Below are 14,607 nucleotides of genomic sequence, written 5' to 3'. Positions count from 1 at the left end.
CATCCCCACTGCAATCTAGCTGGACTACGTTCCCCTCGAGACCTCTCCCCCACCCCACCCGTCCCTCCCAGTCCTCCCAAGCCCGGATTAACAAAATTCATCAGAGCGTGGCACGGCACGCCAGTCGCGGAGGCGTTTGCTGTACCTGTCCCTTTCGGCCTGGAGCCCATCCACAAACCGAGAGCGATTCTCTGGGGTTCAGCTGACATCGTTAGGCCAAAATATAACCATTTCTAGTGAAGCCCCCTTTGCTTGCTGCAGTATTTTCCTTTCTGTGCCTGCCCGTATCCACCCCACCGGCATCCCAGCAGATCCTGCCCTGCGTGGGCTGCTCTGGGCTGCGTTGCCCCCACCCCACCCCACCCCGTCCATGGGCCGACCCCTCCCCGCTGGGGCTGACTGGGGCACCCCGGGTCTTCCTCAGCTTCCAAAAAACTTTGGCAGAGTGTCCTGCACTGCTGTCCTCAGCACCACCCGCAGCCCTGCTGCGCGCCGGCAGCCGCTTCCAGCCGGTCATTTGGAGACAGAAATTCAGCAGCAAAAAGAAAAAAAAAAAGGAAGATCTAACCTGTGAGGGGAAAGCCCCCGTTCCAGGACAGGACCCTCTGCAGCAGAACCACACGTTAGGGATGGGAGAAGGGTGGGGAGGGGAGAGGAGACCCACGGGAGAGATGTAAGGGCTCGGAGAGGTCCCCTGCTGCAGGAACGCCCTGGATGATCCCCACGGAGAGCGAGGAGCAGCCCCAGGGCCCCTCGCCCAGGGGTGGCAGCCACCTCCTGGCCAAGGCTCTGATGGGTGCAGGGGACCTGTCCCCCCTCTCCACAAGGGCGCCGTGGGCTGGCAGGGAGCAGGAGGGGGCACGGGGCCCTGCTGTGCTCGGCTGGGCAGCGGGGGCTCACAGCAGGCACTTGGCCAGCGGGGCACCCGGTGCTTGGCACAGGGAGGCCACCCGGTGGCACCCAGCCTGCTCCCTGCGGGCTACGGCCACCTCCAGCACCCACGGGTGTGCCAGGGACAGCTTCGTGCCTCGCTGCAGTGCAGGGCTGCAGAAAAGCCCCGCTGGGAGGCTTCCCCCAGAAGAACTCTGCTATACTGACCAGCGCCGCGGAGCTGGGCTGCAGCAGGGTGCCGGTGCCAGTCCGCTCCCACTCCGGCCTCCTCCGGGTCCTGCTCACAAGCCCGCAGGTCTCACCCCTGGCTACTCTGGCCAAGGAAAGCCCTCGCCTCTGCCCCCTTCCCCCAAATCCACCGGCAATCTGACAGCCTCACAGGGATGCAACGGACATCTGGGCGAACTCGTCATACAATCAGTGGCACAGGATTGCGCATGAGGGGGACACACAGAGCACAGGAGGGCATGACTCACAGATGCAGCACTGTCAAGTCTTTGGAGAAACTTGCATGAACACCATCAGTTAATTTGCTTTGTTACTTTTGTGGGGGGGTTTGATTTTTATTTCCATGGTGCATCCAAAGACAAGTTGTCCAGCAGTTTGCTCAGAACCCCTCGGTTTTCAACTCCTAGGATATGTTAAAGAAGAAAGCACTATTTTAATGTTTGTCTTTTTTTAAAAAAATAATTAAAATAATTTGCATAGCTAAACTGTTGATCTAAGGCTTCTATGAATGGTGTGGTTATGTTCGACAGACAATGTCCATTAAACAGAGAAAGACACTAGGAAAGCCCCGGAACGTTTTTTTATTGTCGTTGTGACACACGAGCACACACACAGCCCCTGGCTCTCTCTTTCTCTCTCAAGAGGGGAGGTCTCCAGCTCACCGTTGGTGAAGGATGACAGGACATCCTGCCCTTCCCTACCCGGTCCCAGCAGGTATCAGTGACTGCTGCTTTCACAGCAGGCCCTTAGAAGCTGCCCCTGCTCCAAGATCCCAGCCCTGCTCCGGGGCAGGCCCCCAAGGCGAGCACAGACCCGGCCTGGTGACAGCCAGATGGGGACAAAAAGGGTCCCGGACTGCAGGGCCCCATCCCGGGGCGTTCACCCCCCCCACACACATCCAGCTGTGCTCACGGGACCTGCACGGAGCTGCCTCTCCTCCAGAGCCCTGGCACGGAGGGGAGCAGCCTGCGTGCTCGCTGTCAGTGCCAGGGCCAGCCCTTCCTCACGCCCTCCTCCTCCTCACCAGGAACTAGCACAAGAAGCTCCCACACGTGCTCCTCCACCTGCCCTGACACAGCGAGGGGACTCTGTCCTCCCTCCTGCTGCTCCCCAGCAGCAGACGGGACCCTGGTGGGAGCTGCTTCGGCTGCTCCTGCCCCTGGGCTGTGCTCTGGGCAGCTGGCTGCTTCTCCCCACACAGACAGCCCGACGAGCAACCACTGCAGGACGGAGGCCAGCATTTTATTATTATTTTTTAATATGGAAATTAATTTAAAAATCGAAGGAAAGAGCCCCCCCCAACAATAAATATTATGCCTTGGCGTAATAAATTAAGGTAGAGGTTCTGTGCAGGGGGAAGTTGCTCCAATCAGGGTCACCAGCAAGGGGCACTGGGGCCAGAACCATGTCCCATCCCAACCTCCTCCGGTGCCTGGTGCTGTTCAGAAGCAGCAGCAAGCCCAGCGACCCTCGGATCCACTGGGCCACAGCGTGGCGGGGCCGTGGAGCTGGGGGAGTCACCAGGATTCCCCTCCAGCAGCCACCACCAGGTCTGGCATGGCTCCGCTGCTGTGGGACTGACCTACCTTGGGTGGGACCCACAGGGGCCCGGGGAGCCCTCACTCAAGTTTCATGTGAATTTGATAGAGGTTGACAAATTGTTTGTGGGGTGATTTTTTTTTTCCTTTTTTTTTTTTTTTTTGTAAAAAACATCAATCCCTCCCCCTTCCCCCCTCCCCCAACACACACAATGTAAAGTCCCCCCTCTCCCTCCCCAGTAAAAATGCTTCGTCCCCAACCTCTGCTGGAGTCACTGCCCCCGGCCCGCCCCTCCCCAAGTGAGAGAAGTTCACAGATAAGGCAGTTCGTGTGAGGAGGAGCTCAGCCCTGCCAGCGGTCAAGCCCGTGCCTCCAGGCCTGCGAAGGGCAGGGACTCGTGGCACCAAGCCTCCCCCTTTCAGACAAGACAGAACAGAGACAGACAGACAGACAGAGCGTGGGAGGGAGGCACTCCTATGGTCTGCGTTACTGCTTCCCTCCTCCCCTGGCTCTTGCTCCCCCCTGGCCCTCGCAGGTCCGCTCTACGCCCCCCACCCATCTCCCAGCTCCCAGTACAATTCAGATCCTTGACAGCTAAAAAAAAAAAAAAAAAACAACAAAACAAAACGAAAAGAAAACAAACACCACGCCACACCCTTCGCATCCTTCTCCACCCACTGCTGTGGCCCAGAGGGGAAATCCTGACTCCCAAGAAGGTCCTGCAACTTTTTTTTGCCTCCTGGTGGAGCTGAGACCGAGCAGGAGCCAAGCCCATTATTTCCCTGTGATCTCTATAACATCGTCGTCTTTGTCCTCGTCATTAGAGCTGCATCCCACCTCTGGGACCTCCTGGGGTTCAAACTGAGGCACCTGGGACCGAAGGAGGCCCCCGGCCGGGTAGCCCGAGTGAGGGGACACGTAGCCAGGGTAGGCAGATGCCATGCTCCTGGGAAGGCTGCTAGGCAAGATGGGGGCTGGGAAAGGAGCAAACATCCTGGGCTCGGGCAGGAGTGACTGCGTGAAGGGAAGCGAGTAACTGGGCAGCACCCCCGTCAGAGAAGGGTTTAGCATGAACGAGGGGACGCTGGCGGTGACTGAGGTAGCAGCAGAAGAGCTGGCGGTGCCGGCTGTCAGCAGAGGGTCAGTAGTCACAGGGAACACCAGATGAGGGTCTGGGAGTAAATTGGGCAGCTGGTAGTAAGAGGACCCAGTGCCCATGTACAAGGAGTTTCCTGGCTGGGAGGCAAACGGATGGGTTAGGTTGTGGTTTAAAGAGACAGGAGGCATGGCGAACCCACCAGAGACAGGGTACCCGTGTTCATACGGCTGCACGGATGATGGCAACTGGCGCTTTTTCTGCTGCCTGAGGGCTTGCTCCTCCGGAGCCGACGGCGAGCTTGACTTGCGCTTGTTGCCCCGTAAGTCCAACACCGAGTGGGCATCCGCGTGCTGGCTGGTGGCCGGCAAGGCTGAAGACACGGAGGGAGCCATGCAGTGAATCCCAGCACGCTGCTCGGCTCCTCGAGCTGCTAGGCCAGGCGCGTTGTCCGTGCGGGCAGGGTGGCCTTGGGCAGCGTTGGTGCTGGGAGAGCTGTGCCGGGACTCGCGGGCTGCCGCGGCCTCTGCGTACTGCTGCAGCTCGCTGATGATCTCGGGGCTGTCGGGGGATATGGGCCGAGTGAGCTCCTCCGCGCTGGGGAGCTGCGGTGATGAGGCACTGTGACTGCCGTTGCTCGCGGACTCCAGCGACGAGCTCTGGGAGCCTGGAAACGAGGAGGTGGAGGAGGTGAAAGACAGCCTTGGAGGAAAAGCTGGGGGCTGAGAGGCAGTGATGGGGAGATTGTGGGTCAGGTCTGAACATGGGATCAATGGAAGGCAGCCAGGGAACAGCAAATCCGGACACTTGGGCAGGAAAGCACGTGAGCAAGCCCCTACCTGAGGCAGCTGTCCGACGATCTTCGTTGCCCTTTGGCTTCCCAGTGGTCCGGATAGCAAAAATCCGCCCGTCGCTGGTCCGGATGTACGTCCCTGGAACAGAGGCAGAACAACTTCATTCAGGGTTTCTGGTCTCAGCTTAGGACCCCGGGTCGGTGAGCCAGCGAGGCTGCCTGGGCAAGAACAGGACAGCAGTGGTGCATAAGGCCAGGCCCACAGAACACGTAGGAAGATCACTAAGAGGCTTCTGCCCCCTTCCCCACTCCCCATTTCCTCCTTTTCAGCTTTCCTGGGTTGAAGCTCACCCACTCCCAACATGCTGCCAGTGGGGAATGTGGAGCTTCATGCTGGAGCTACATTTGTTGTGGGAACACTGGGAAATGTGTTTGGCTGCCCCAGAACATGCAATGGGTGTTGTGAGAACAAGAAGCCCAGTAACAAAGTCCAACGGCTCCTTTCAGAGGCAGAAGCAGCCACAGCTGCAATAGTCCTGAAGCGTCAGCTACAGGAGCACACCATGGGCTGCAAGAGAGCCACTGTGGAGTCCAGATCTCTTCCTCCTCTTGTATTTTTTCCCTCTTGAGGGACTAACTGATGCTATTACGTCATTTTCTTTGTGAATTAGCATTGGCCAAGCCCCTATTCACGAACCTTACCAAGACAGAGGAACTTACCTTTCGTCCCTCGGATAATGTGGATGCTCTCACCAGCACTGATTCTTGCCTGTACATCAGTGGATGTGTTTGTACCCGGAATCACAATATCTGGCAGTGGGAGAAGAAATAGAACAGCGTCTGTGAAACCGCATGCCGTGGGAAATGTACCACCAAACCCCTCTGTTTGCAGTGCATTACTCTCCTCTCTGCGCTGTGCTAGAAGCAAGCCCCACATTTAATTCTGAGTAGCACAGGAGGCAGCAGAAGCTCTGAGGAAGCAAAAGCCATGCTGCTCTGGTACAGCATCTCCCTTGCCCCAACACAAACAGCTGGTGACTCTTGTCTGGAAGCAGTACTGCTGGCCCTCTCACGGAGCTCACTCCCAACAACCCGCCAGGCACGTGTCCCTTAGACACCTGCAGGCAAAGTCCTAGCCGTACAGGGGAGCTGCTCAAAGGCAGAGCAGTGGTACCAGTTGCTCTGATGCCTGTCTGCCCACAGTCCTTGTGGGCATCAGCAACTCACCTTTCTCCTCAATTCAGTGTGGGCATCATAACCCCCTGCGAGCATCAGCAGCTCCCTTCAGCAACTCACCTGTGGTGGTGACAATCTTCTGCACCAGGACGCCAGCTCGCTGTAGATAGTTGATGGGGAAGTTGACAGCAGGGTTGGAACTGGAGGTTGATCCTGCACTGCCCATGGGGACGTGACGGGGCATCATAGGAATGGGGGTAGATTGAACTGGGCGGACGCTTGCCACTGGCTTGTCCTCACCCTTGAGGGCTGGTCGCCTAGTGAGAGAGGAGGGAGGGAAGTGCAGTGCTCCCACCAACAGGGGTGAGCATCCTCAGCCCCATCATTTCACATCTACAGAGCAGGAAGAAGGGGAAGATGCAGGTACTCACCAGTTCCTCTGGCTAAAGGCAGGGATGCTCGTCAGACTCTGGTCACTGGCTGGGTAATACTGTGCGTAGGACGGCCGGGTGTAGGGGACGGATGCTCGCTTTTCCTCCTCGTAGCTTTTCTTGGCTGCTTTCTTCTCTGCCTTGGTCAGCTTGTGCTCCTTCCGGTCAATCAGCAGTGACTCATGCTGAAAAGGCTCCTGAAACCCACAGCACAGAGGTTTTGACACCAGCTCACCACAAGAGGGAACCAACACACCCCACAGCCACCCCGTCCCTGTGTCAGCACTGTTCCCACTCCAGAACTGGAGCGCTGAAGCGGGGATTTGGAGGCACAGCTGGTCACAGCACAGCCTGTCTGGGGCCCTGCTGCAGAAGTGACCAAGGCACAGCTTGAGAAACGATGGAGAGTCAGCTAAGCCATCCTGTCTGCCACGTCTGGGCCATCGCTCACCACGTGGGTACGTAGCACAACCCTCAAGCTGAAGGCCAGGCTAGGAGCACTAAGCACAGAGTCTACTGCGATGTCCCACAGCCACCAGAGCCCCGTGGCACCAGGCCACAGGCCCACCCCGCAGCACCACCCTACCAGCAGGGTTCTCCTTAAGGGAGCCAAGTGCTGGCTTCTTCCAGCATTGTTTTAAAGCCACCCCAGGGAGAGAGCTGGCAGCAAGCCAGGATTTGCCACTGGCACCTTCCTGGTACAGCACCATGTTGAAAAAAGAGGTGCCCTTCAACCTGCCCCCAAGCCCGTCCAGGGCAGAAGTGGCTCTAAATGCATAGAAGATACTGTAGGGAAGGGCAGGGCTCTTCGGTAAAAAATCCTCTAGTGAGGGCCCTGTTCCCACCAGCATACCGATGTGTCCTTCTTGCCACCAAGTCCCCATCACACAGCCAGATTCCTGCAGTCCTCCTCCTGTCTACACAGTGCTGTACAGGAAGGAAGCAAGTTGTTCGTACCTTGGTGATGAGGTGAGGATACTTGAGACAGGCTAATTGTAGAACCGACTCCTTCATCTTGCTTGGATTGAGGGAGAGCTGAGCAGGGTCGGATTCTTCTTCCACAAAATGCAGCAGGTTCTCTACCTCCCGTCGGGTAAAGTTCAGCACTGGGTTCAGATCATCCACCACCCGATCTGGAAAAGGAAAGAACAGGTCGAACTGAGAAGAGAAGAGGTGGATACTGCTGCCACAGGGCACATGAACAAAACATCTATACCCAAGACTCTCCTGGGAGCCAGGCCAGCTGCCAGGAGACTCCACCTGAAGTGCAAGACGGCACACTGAGTCAGTCATGCTGGGCTGCTGCCCCTGGAGCTGGGTTTTGAGACAAAGCAGGACACAGGCAGCAGAACCCTGTTTGGGTCACTACAACCCTCAGCTGCATACACCACAAGAGCAGCTTGACAGCTGGCACAAGCCAGCACAAAAGGTACTTTTGGAACAAGGGCAGGTCAGAACTGTAGTGAATTAATTATTTCTGTCTCCTAAGTAAGTACAGTCAAAGATATCAATGTGTATTTTTATTTGTTTTTTTTTTTTTTTTCCCCTCTGTTGATGCTGGAGAAATGGAGGTAAGGAGCTATTTCATAAGTAATGCCCAGTTTAAGACATGCTATGTCCAGACACGGGGGAAACAGGATGACCACAGCCCAAGTTCCCAGTCTCTTGTAACCAATAAAATAGCAAGGAAAGTAAATGGCAATGCAGAGCACAACTGTGCTACAAGATCCTGTCTCTATAACCCTTACTGCTCTACCCCGTGTTTCTTATGGGATCTTGTGTCACTGTTGACTCAAACATCAAATGCAGCCCTAGGACAATGTACCTCTGACAACTTCTTCAGCTGTTTGGTTTTCAACCTTCAAAAAAAAAAGTTATGAAAACCACAGAAATGGGACTGGAAGCCAAAAGGAGGGAAAGGCAAGATCAGAGCGCCCACATGATGCCCACACACCTACCTGACATGCCCTGCTTGGAGATCTGACGGTCATAGATCTTCTTCTCAAGGGTATAATCAGACACCAGTCTGTAAATGTGGCATGGCTTCTTCTGCCCGTAGCGGTACACTCGGCACACAGCCTGGGCGTCGTGGCATGGGTTCCAAGAAGCATCAAACACCACCACTCTGTTTGCTCCAATGAGGTTGACACCCAAACACCCCGCACTGGAAATTAAAGGAAAATTTCAAATTGCTGCCTTGGCCAATATTCAAAGCTTCTAGGTAGGGACAGCCACCGCAGCCATGCTGACACCACTGAGATTTCCCTCCATTCATACAGGCAATTTCAGACCCATGCCTGGTTTCCAAGACTGTTGTTACCAGTTTGCAAAGGACTAAGGCTAACATCTTACACCCCTAGGGAATTCAGAAGCAGATGGCACTATTGTGCCAGAGAATCTTGAAAGCAAGGTACGAAGGAATCTAAGAACAGAAAACCCATGCATGTACAGAGGAGCAGTGTGAGCTCTCCATTGCACCCTCCTGCTCCAGCCAACTTACCGCGTGGACAAAAGGAAGAGCCACACAGAAGTGTTACTGGGGTCATTGAACTGGTTAATCAGTCGCTCCCTTTCCGAGGCAGAGGTGCTGCCATCCAGTCCTGAGAAGGAAATTAAGGACACGTTTAAAAGCTCTGCCTGTCTGGGGGAATCCCATCAGAACAGACCCGCTTCCCAAACATTCAGCTTTGGCACTGTCTCCCAAACAATTCTGGGTCTTCCTCAAATCATGCACTCCAGGACCTCAGCTCAACCACTCTGTACCTCTTATTTGCCCAGTCTGGCGGGTGCAATGCAGCCAGACAGTTTGGGCTTTCAACTGAAAGAACAAGCAAAACATTACTTAAGCTTGGCAATGCCAAGCCTGGGAGTGCTACAGTGCATCTAGCACATCAAGGCCCTGTATTAGGCAAGGCAGATGGAAGGCAAGAGCAGCAGGTACAACAGCCTCATGTATGTTGGAAGCTCAAGGAACCAAGAGAAAGGAGATTGTGAAAGACTTTGGCAAAACCCTGTCAACTGGATCAGAGCACAGAGAACAACAGTCTAAAGGTTTGCAGAGGGGAGTGTCAAGTCTCTGTTCCTGAGCAGCAGCTTGCTTCTGGCAGCCCCACAAAAACCAGGAACACCACATCCACCATTCCTCTCAGTCCTGGTCTGTAAAGTAGCCAACACGAAGTAACAACTCCTGCCAGAAAAAGATTTAAAGCTGGGGAAGAGGGAAGGAGGAATTTACAGCCTCAAGGTAGTGAAACCATTCCACAGTAATTCTGGTTTCGGAAGCAAGATCTAGAAAACAGATGAACGGGAAGCACAAAAGCATCTTTCACAGTTTTAAAAAGCACCAGTGTGTGAGTAGAGGTTAAAGGTGTCTAACATCTTCTGAGTACGATGCCAAAAATGACTGAGAAATTATCAGCTGGTTGTAACTGAACTGACATCATCTTCCCGAGCAAATTCCCAAGAACAGTCTGAAAAAGACTTCATCAGAAGAATGCTTCAGACGAGCATTTACACACCCAGGACAACTACAGGATGATGGTGGGATGCTTTCAGATATGAGTCCATCACAGAAGATCAGTGTCACACCAAAAGAGAGGGGGATTGGCTGCACTCACTGTAATAGTTGATGTTTCGGACCCAGTTGTGAACTCCTCCATCTGAGCCTGGAGGACTTGGCATTGGTCTCTTCGCCAAAAACTCTTCGATGACAGATAAAGTGGACAAGCTCTGGCTGTAAAACCAAGGACTCTGTTCAGAAGAAAGGCCCCAGCAGCAAAAGTGGAATATCAGAACTCTTCCCCACCCACACTAGCACTGATGGGGCCAAACCCTGGCTGTTGAAGCACACCTCTTGCTAGTGAGCTTTATAGTGGCAGAAGCATAAAATATGTGAAGGGAAAAAAGGGCCTAATACAATAAAGGAGAAAAGGGGAACTGCTACACCATTCACCCTGTGTAAAAACCTGCTAGTACCAACAGGGATTCAACTACTTGAGCATTTAGTAGGACCAACCACTGGTACTTTGCTTACCTGAAGACCAAAATCTTGTCTCCAAGCTTCACACTTTCCTCAATGAGGTGGAACAGTAACACCATCTTGGGTGAGTTCTCCAAGACACCCGTCTGGTAATCACACAAGATGTCTTTGGCCTACCGAGAAACAGGAGACTATTACAGGTGGAGTTGCTCATTCCCTGTTTAGTTCAACAATCCTGTCTCAAGGTGAGAGAAATAAGTCATTGCAGAGAGGTTGTATTCATCCATTCAGTCAGGTTCAGGCGACAACATTATTTCCAACCACTTCCCATTCTAGAAGCTCCAAATGACAAACTGCTTGAAGAATGGATGAGCAAGCATCCTCCTAACCTCTCATCGCTCTGCTCTATCTCCAGATCTCTCTATAAGAGTGTCACCTGCACTCCCATCACACGGGTGTCACGAAATCCCCACCCAGCTCCATGCAAACATGCTAACCGAGATGCTCTGTGGCAGAGAAACTGGATGAGAAATATCCAGCTTTCAAACAGAAGAGTCTTCCTTATTTTACTCCAGAAAGCTGCCCTAACAAAAAGAGGTACAGTCTTTCAGAGTAATATCTAGCCTACGTGCACTGGAACTCGACAAACGAAGAGTTCTCCAGCAGTGGTACTCACCCACTCGTAAGTAACGACCTGATTTGCTCTCTCCTGAAAGGGGTTGAAGCCAACGCTCTGGAGGAACTTGCTGTTGGTAGCTTCTCCAACCGGTGATGCCAAAGCATTACTCTCTGTTTTGACTTTAATTCCCTGAGGCTGGCAGCGGGAATTAGTACTTGCTGTGCCAAGGTCATCCACATCCAAGTCCTGCTCATTTGCTAGATTCTCCTTTTGCAGAGCTTCATATAACACATCAGGATGGTTCCAGATCTGAAGAGGCAAGAAAAGGTAGCGCTTAGACCTGTGCTGGCCTGCCACCTGACAACGTTTGAGAACTGAAAGCTCCCACAGCAGTTCAGCTGGAAAAATTAATATTTGATCATCTCATCACCACCCCTGCGTGGAACTGTAAGGCGTGATCAGACTGACTTTCTCTTCGTATTAAGGTAGTGAAGCATGATTCTGCCATGACACCAGGTATGGCCTCTGCCTTAACTAAGGCTCTCCTGACTTTAAAACCACCAAATTCTTTCCCTAGAACAAAACAGAAGGCCACAGTGCACCTCTACACAGCACAAATGCAGAGGAAGCTGCTTGGTTCATGCTGTACCAGAGAAATGGACACGGTACCTACCAGTCTAGTACTGCTTCAGCAGACAGCTGCAGATTTTTTTTGCACAAATTTGAACAAAATGTTTAACATCCCCGCACCCCAGCTCTATAAATGGAGAGAATTCTGTTGGAACACTGCAGGAAGCTCTGAGGAAAGAAGATGTATCTAGCCAACCACACTTCCCTCGTTTTGACTCATATTCCTGCCTTTTCTTTTGACTCATACTCCTGTCTTTCCCTTACATAGAAGGATACTTCTTTGCAGCTCCTGCCAAAACCTACCTTACAACAGACACAGAAAGCTTTGAGAGGGTTCAGTCCCAGCCAGCCACTGTTGCCTGCATCGCGGAACCGGTTCATGAACTCCGTATAAAGGGCCCGCTGGATCTTTGACAGACGTACCAAAATGACATGTTCTTCCTTAGAGGGGAGCTGAACCTTCAGCACATTGTGACCTCGCCTGTGGAGGCAATAAAGAAAAATAAACAGAGGGAAGAGTTTCCCAATCTGATATCTCTGTGGCTGCCTGCAGGGTAAGATTTTGACTTCTTGCCCACCTGTCTGCAGGAAGAAAGAGCTCTAGTTGCATGCCTCTCTAACACATGACACTCATGAGATACTCTCCCTGCAGCCATATACCAACAGTAAACACAATTACAGAGATCTCAAATGTTACAATCTTCCAGCACAGGTCACAGTGTTAGGAGAATGATGAAAGTCTTGTTTTCCATGGCAGTTGAAAAACAGAAATAAGATCTAAGGTCTCTTTCTAACTCTGCCAATGACTAAGGCACTCCATCCAAATCACTGATCCAGCACCTCAGAACCCTTGACCAAGAAACAAAGCTGATTTGTCTCCAGGATGGCAGAAGCACTGTTACTTTTCATAACTGACAGTTCATGAAATACTTTCAGATCCTTGTATAAAGGATATCTAAGAGTGCCCATCCGAATTAACTATTAAGACACTGAAATAAACCTGAGGCTATTCTAGTACAGTTAGAGGTGCTGTTCTCCATTACATGAGTGTTGAGCACTATAACAAACTAACTTTACTTCTACCCCAAAGGCAAAACACAGCCACAAAGACCACTCTGCAGCCGACAAATTGAGAGAAACATGGAGCTGCTAACCTGAGAAGCTCTCTGCTTTTCCCTTTATGCTTAAGACCCTCCCACACAGACACCTAATGTAACTGTTTAAAACTCAAGCCCAAGAAGGCAGCACAATTAGCTGTACTGCATAAACTCAGCAAACAAGCAGGTTGATTTGGGGTGAAGGAGCTGGTTTTGCATGGACTAGACTGCTAACAACTCCCTGTGGACTCACCGCTGCACAAAGCCCTCCAGCAGGCTATGCAGGACGTGGCTGCGATACCTCATGAGACGGACATCTTGAGGGGTGCTGTCAATACACTGCCCGTTCAGGATGGGGCGCTCAAACATGTTGCTGAATTCCTGCCTCGAGCCTAGAAAGTCAGGCCGGACAAAGTCTACCATGCACCAGTACTCGATGAGGTTGTTCTGGAGTGGGTAGCCAGTCAGCACCACCCGCCGGCGGGAGCGGATGTTCTTCAAGGCCTGCGAAGTGCTGGCATGGCAGTTCTTTATTCGGTGTCCCTCATCACATATCACGACGTCTGGGCCAGGGCGAGACAAAGCTTTCTCAATCCCTGAGGACAAGGAACATTAAAGCGTTAGTCTGAGGTGAACAGGAGAAAGTTCTGGCTTTACATAGTCACCAACTTCACAAAAGGAAAAGGAGGGGCAGTTCTCAAAGACGAAAAGCAGTATTCACGGGTGGCAGAGAGCAAGGCTGATTCAGGAAGCAACACCATCTCCTATTTAGCATGATGTGGTCTTGATCAGACACGACTGGCCCTTGATTTCTGCTCCATGGTCTACATTGCATCATGTTATGTGTCTTGTGTCAGATCTGACTGGCAAACCTCACACAAACAAATCTCCAACTTCAAGATACTGACTTGCACTCTTGCTTGCAGCCACCCCAAAAATGAAAGACTCAACTAGAGCTCAACAACCCGTCTCCAAAGATGCAATTCTACCCAGCAAAGCTTGGTCACGTCAGCAATACTAAAAGTGAACAACCAATTCTTAGACTTGTTCTGATACTGAGGACCACAGCTTCTAGCCAAAAGTAGCTAAGACACCTGAAAGCATTTGTATTACAGGCAGGAAGCAGGTGAGCACAAATATATCTACTGCAGTAAGTGTAGCCACTGGAGTCAGGACGCAGAAACTACTGCCAGTGGCTAAGACTGACTATTATTCACTCTACTAGTTCCCAGAAACAAGCAGTAATAGGTTGTTTCCGTGTGCTGCCAGAGTTGGTAGCCTGCTAGACAACAGGAACTCCTCCCCCCAGCTCCCCACCTTTCAGAAGCTCTTGCTGCCGGTCTTCCTCATCCAAGTCAATAATGACAGGGCCAGTTTGCTTCTTTGTTTTCTTCTTCCTGCCAGTGGCAAAGGACTTCTTCAGTGAGAGGAGACGGTACATCTCATATCCCATCAGCAGCACACCACCCTCTATCACCCAGTCATTCACCACCTTTGCACGTGCAGCTGTTGTTCTGAAAAAAAAAAGAAAAAAGAAAAAAGAAATGAAATAAGCTGTAAGCTTTCTCTCCAGTTTCAGCTTGTACCACTGGACTGGAGCCTGCTGAAGAAAAGGTCATACACAGTTAAAGTACTTTCTAGCATGAAATCAGACAGAAGAATACAACGAAACTGTATTCTCAATTGTATGTCTCAAGGACAACACAGCTTACAGAGAGTCACAGTGCTGGGTAGAAGAATCCTTAAAGTGTATGAAAAAAAATCTCAGAGGAAAAAAAGAAAAACATTTAAAATACAAGAGATATATGCTATAAGGAGCACACGTGTCAGGAGACCCAGGATTATGATAGTGTTAGCAACGTACCACCAGAAAAACACAGCACTTCTGCTCATCTCTGCAGAAGTAGCTCTGTCTCTGGCAACTGGGTTTCTGATTTCAGCATATATGGAAGAATAGAAAGGTGAGTAAGCAGAGTGAGAAGGAAGTACAAGATATAAATGTTGCATGAAAGATACAGTAAATCTCTCCCAGGTACCAAAATCCTCCCCTCTAAACAGCATACACAGATGGAGAATGGGAAGGATCTGGGAGTTGATGGCACAGAATTAGCCCAAACTTAGCAGTCTG

The 14,607-nt window shown here is 51.9% G+C and overlaps 1 protein-coding gene across 5 annotated transcripts in view; it reads right to left on the bottom strand.

Moving 5' to 3' along the window:
• Nucleotides 1-1,370: 1,370 nt before the first annotated feature.
• The window catches only part of RAD54L2 (RAD54 like 2), a 60,279-nt gene continuing 47,042 nt past the window's right edge, over nucleotides 1,371-14,607 (bottom strand). For 4 of the 5 annotated variants that reach the window (XM_084531422.1, XM_084531421.1, XM_084531423.1 and 1 more), the window contains 14 exons: nucleotides 13,797-13,993; nucleotides 12,733-13,075; nucleotides 11,686-11,863; nucleotides 10,810-11,061; nucleotides 10,188-10,306; nucleotides 9,772-9,887; nucleotides 8,655-8,754; nucleotides 8,113-8,318; nucleotides 7,112-7,287; nucleotides 6,155-6,351; nucleotides 5,844-6,040; nucleotides 5,268-5,357; nucleotides 4,594-4,686; nucleotides 1,685-4,421 (listed from right to left, as the gene is read on the bottom strand). In XM_084531422.1, coding sequence (XP_084387548.1) covers nucleotides 3,433-4,421; nucleotides 4,594-4,686; nucleotides 5,268-5,357; nucleotides 5,844-6,040; nucleotides 6,155-6,351; nucleotides 7,112-7,287; nucleotides 8,113-8,318; nucleotides 8,655-8,754; nucleotides 9,772-9,887; nucleotides 10,188-10,306; nucleotides 10,810-11,061; nucleotides 11,686-11,863; nucleotides 12,733-13,075; nucleotides 13,797-13,993 — 3,253 coding nt within the window. In that variant the 3' untranslated portion in view covers nucleotides 1,685-3,432. Of the gene's footprint in view, nucleotides 1,523-1,684; nucleotides 4,422-4,593; nucleotides 4,687-5,267; nucleotides 5,358-5,843; nucleotides 6,041-6,154; nucleotides 6,352-7,111; nucleotides 7,288-8,112; nucleotides 8,319-8,654; nucleotides 8,755-9,771; nucleotides 9,888-10,187; nucleotides 10,307-10,809; nucleotides 11,062-11,685; nucleotides 11,864-12,732; nucleotides 13,076-13,796; nucleotides 13,994-14,607 lie in introns of those variants that run through there. The other variant, XM_084531425.1, reaches the window with a different exon arrangement.

This window comes from Aythya ferina (genome assembly GCF_964211825.1).
Source record: "Aythya ferina genome assembly, chromosome: 10".
Classification (NCBI taxonomy): domain Eukaryota; kingdom Metazoa; phylum Chordata; class Aves; order Anseriformes; family Anatidae; genus Aythya; species Aythya ferina.
This window is presented reverse-complemented; position numbering and strand designations above follow the sequence as displayed.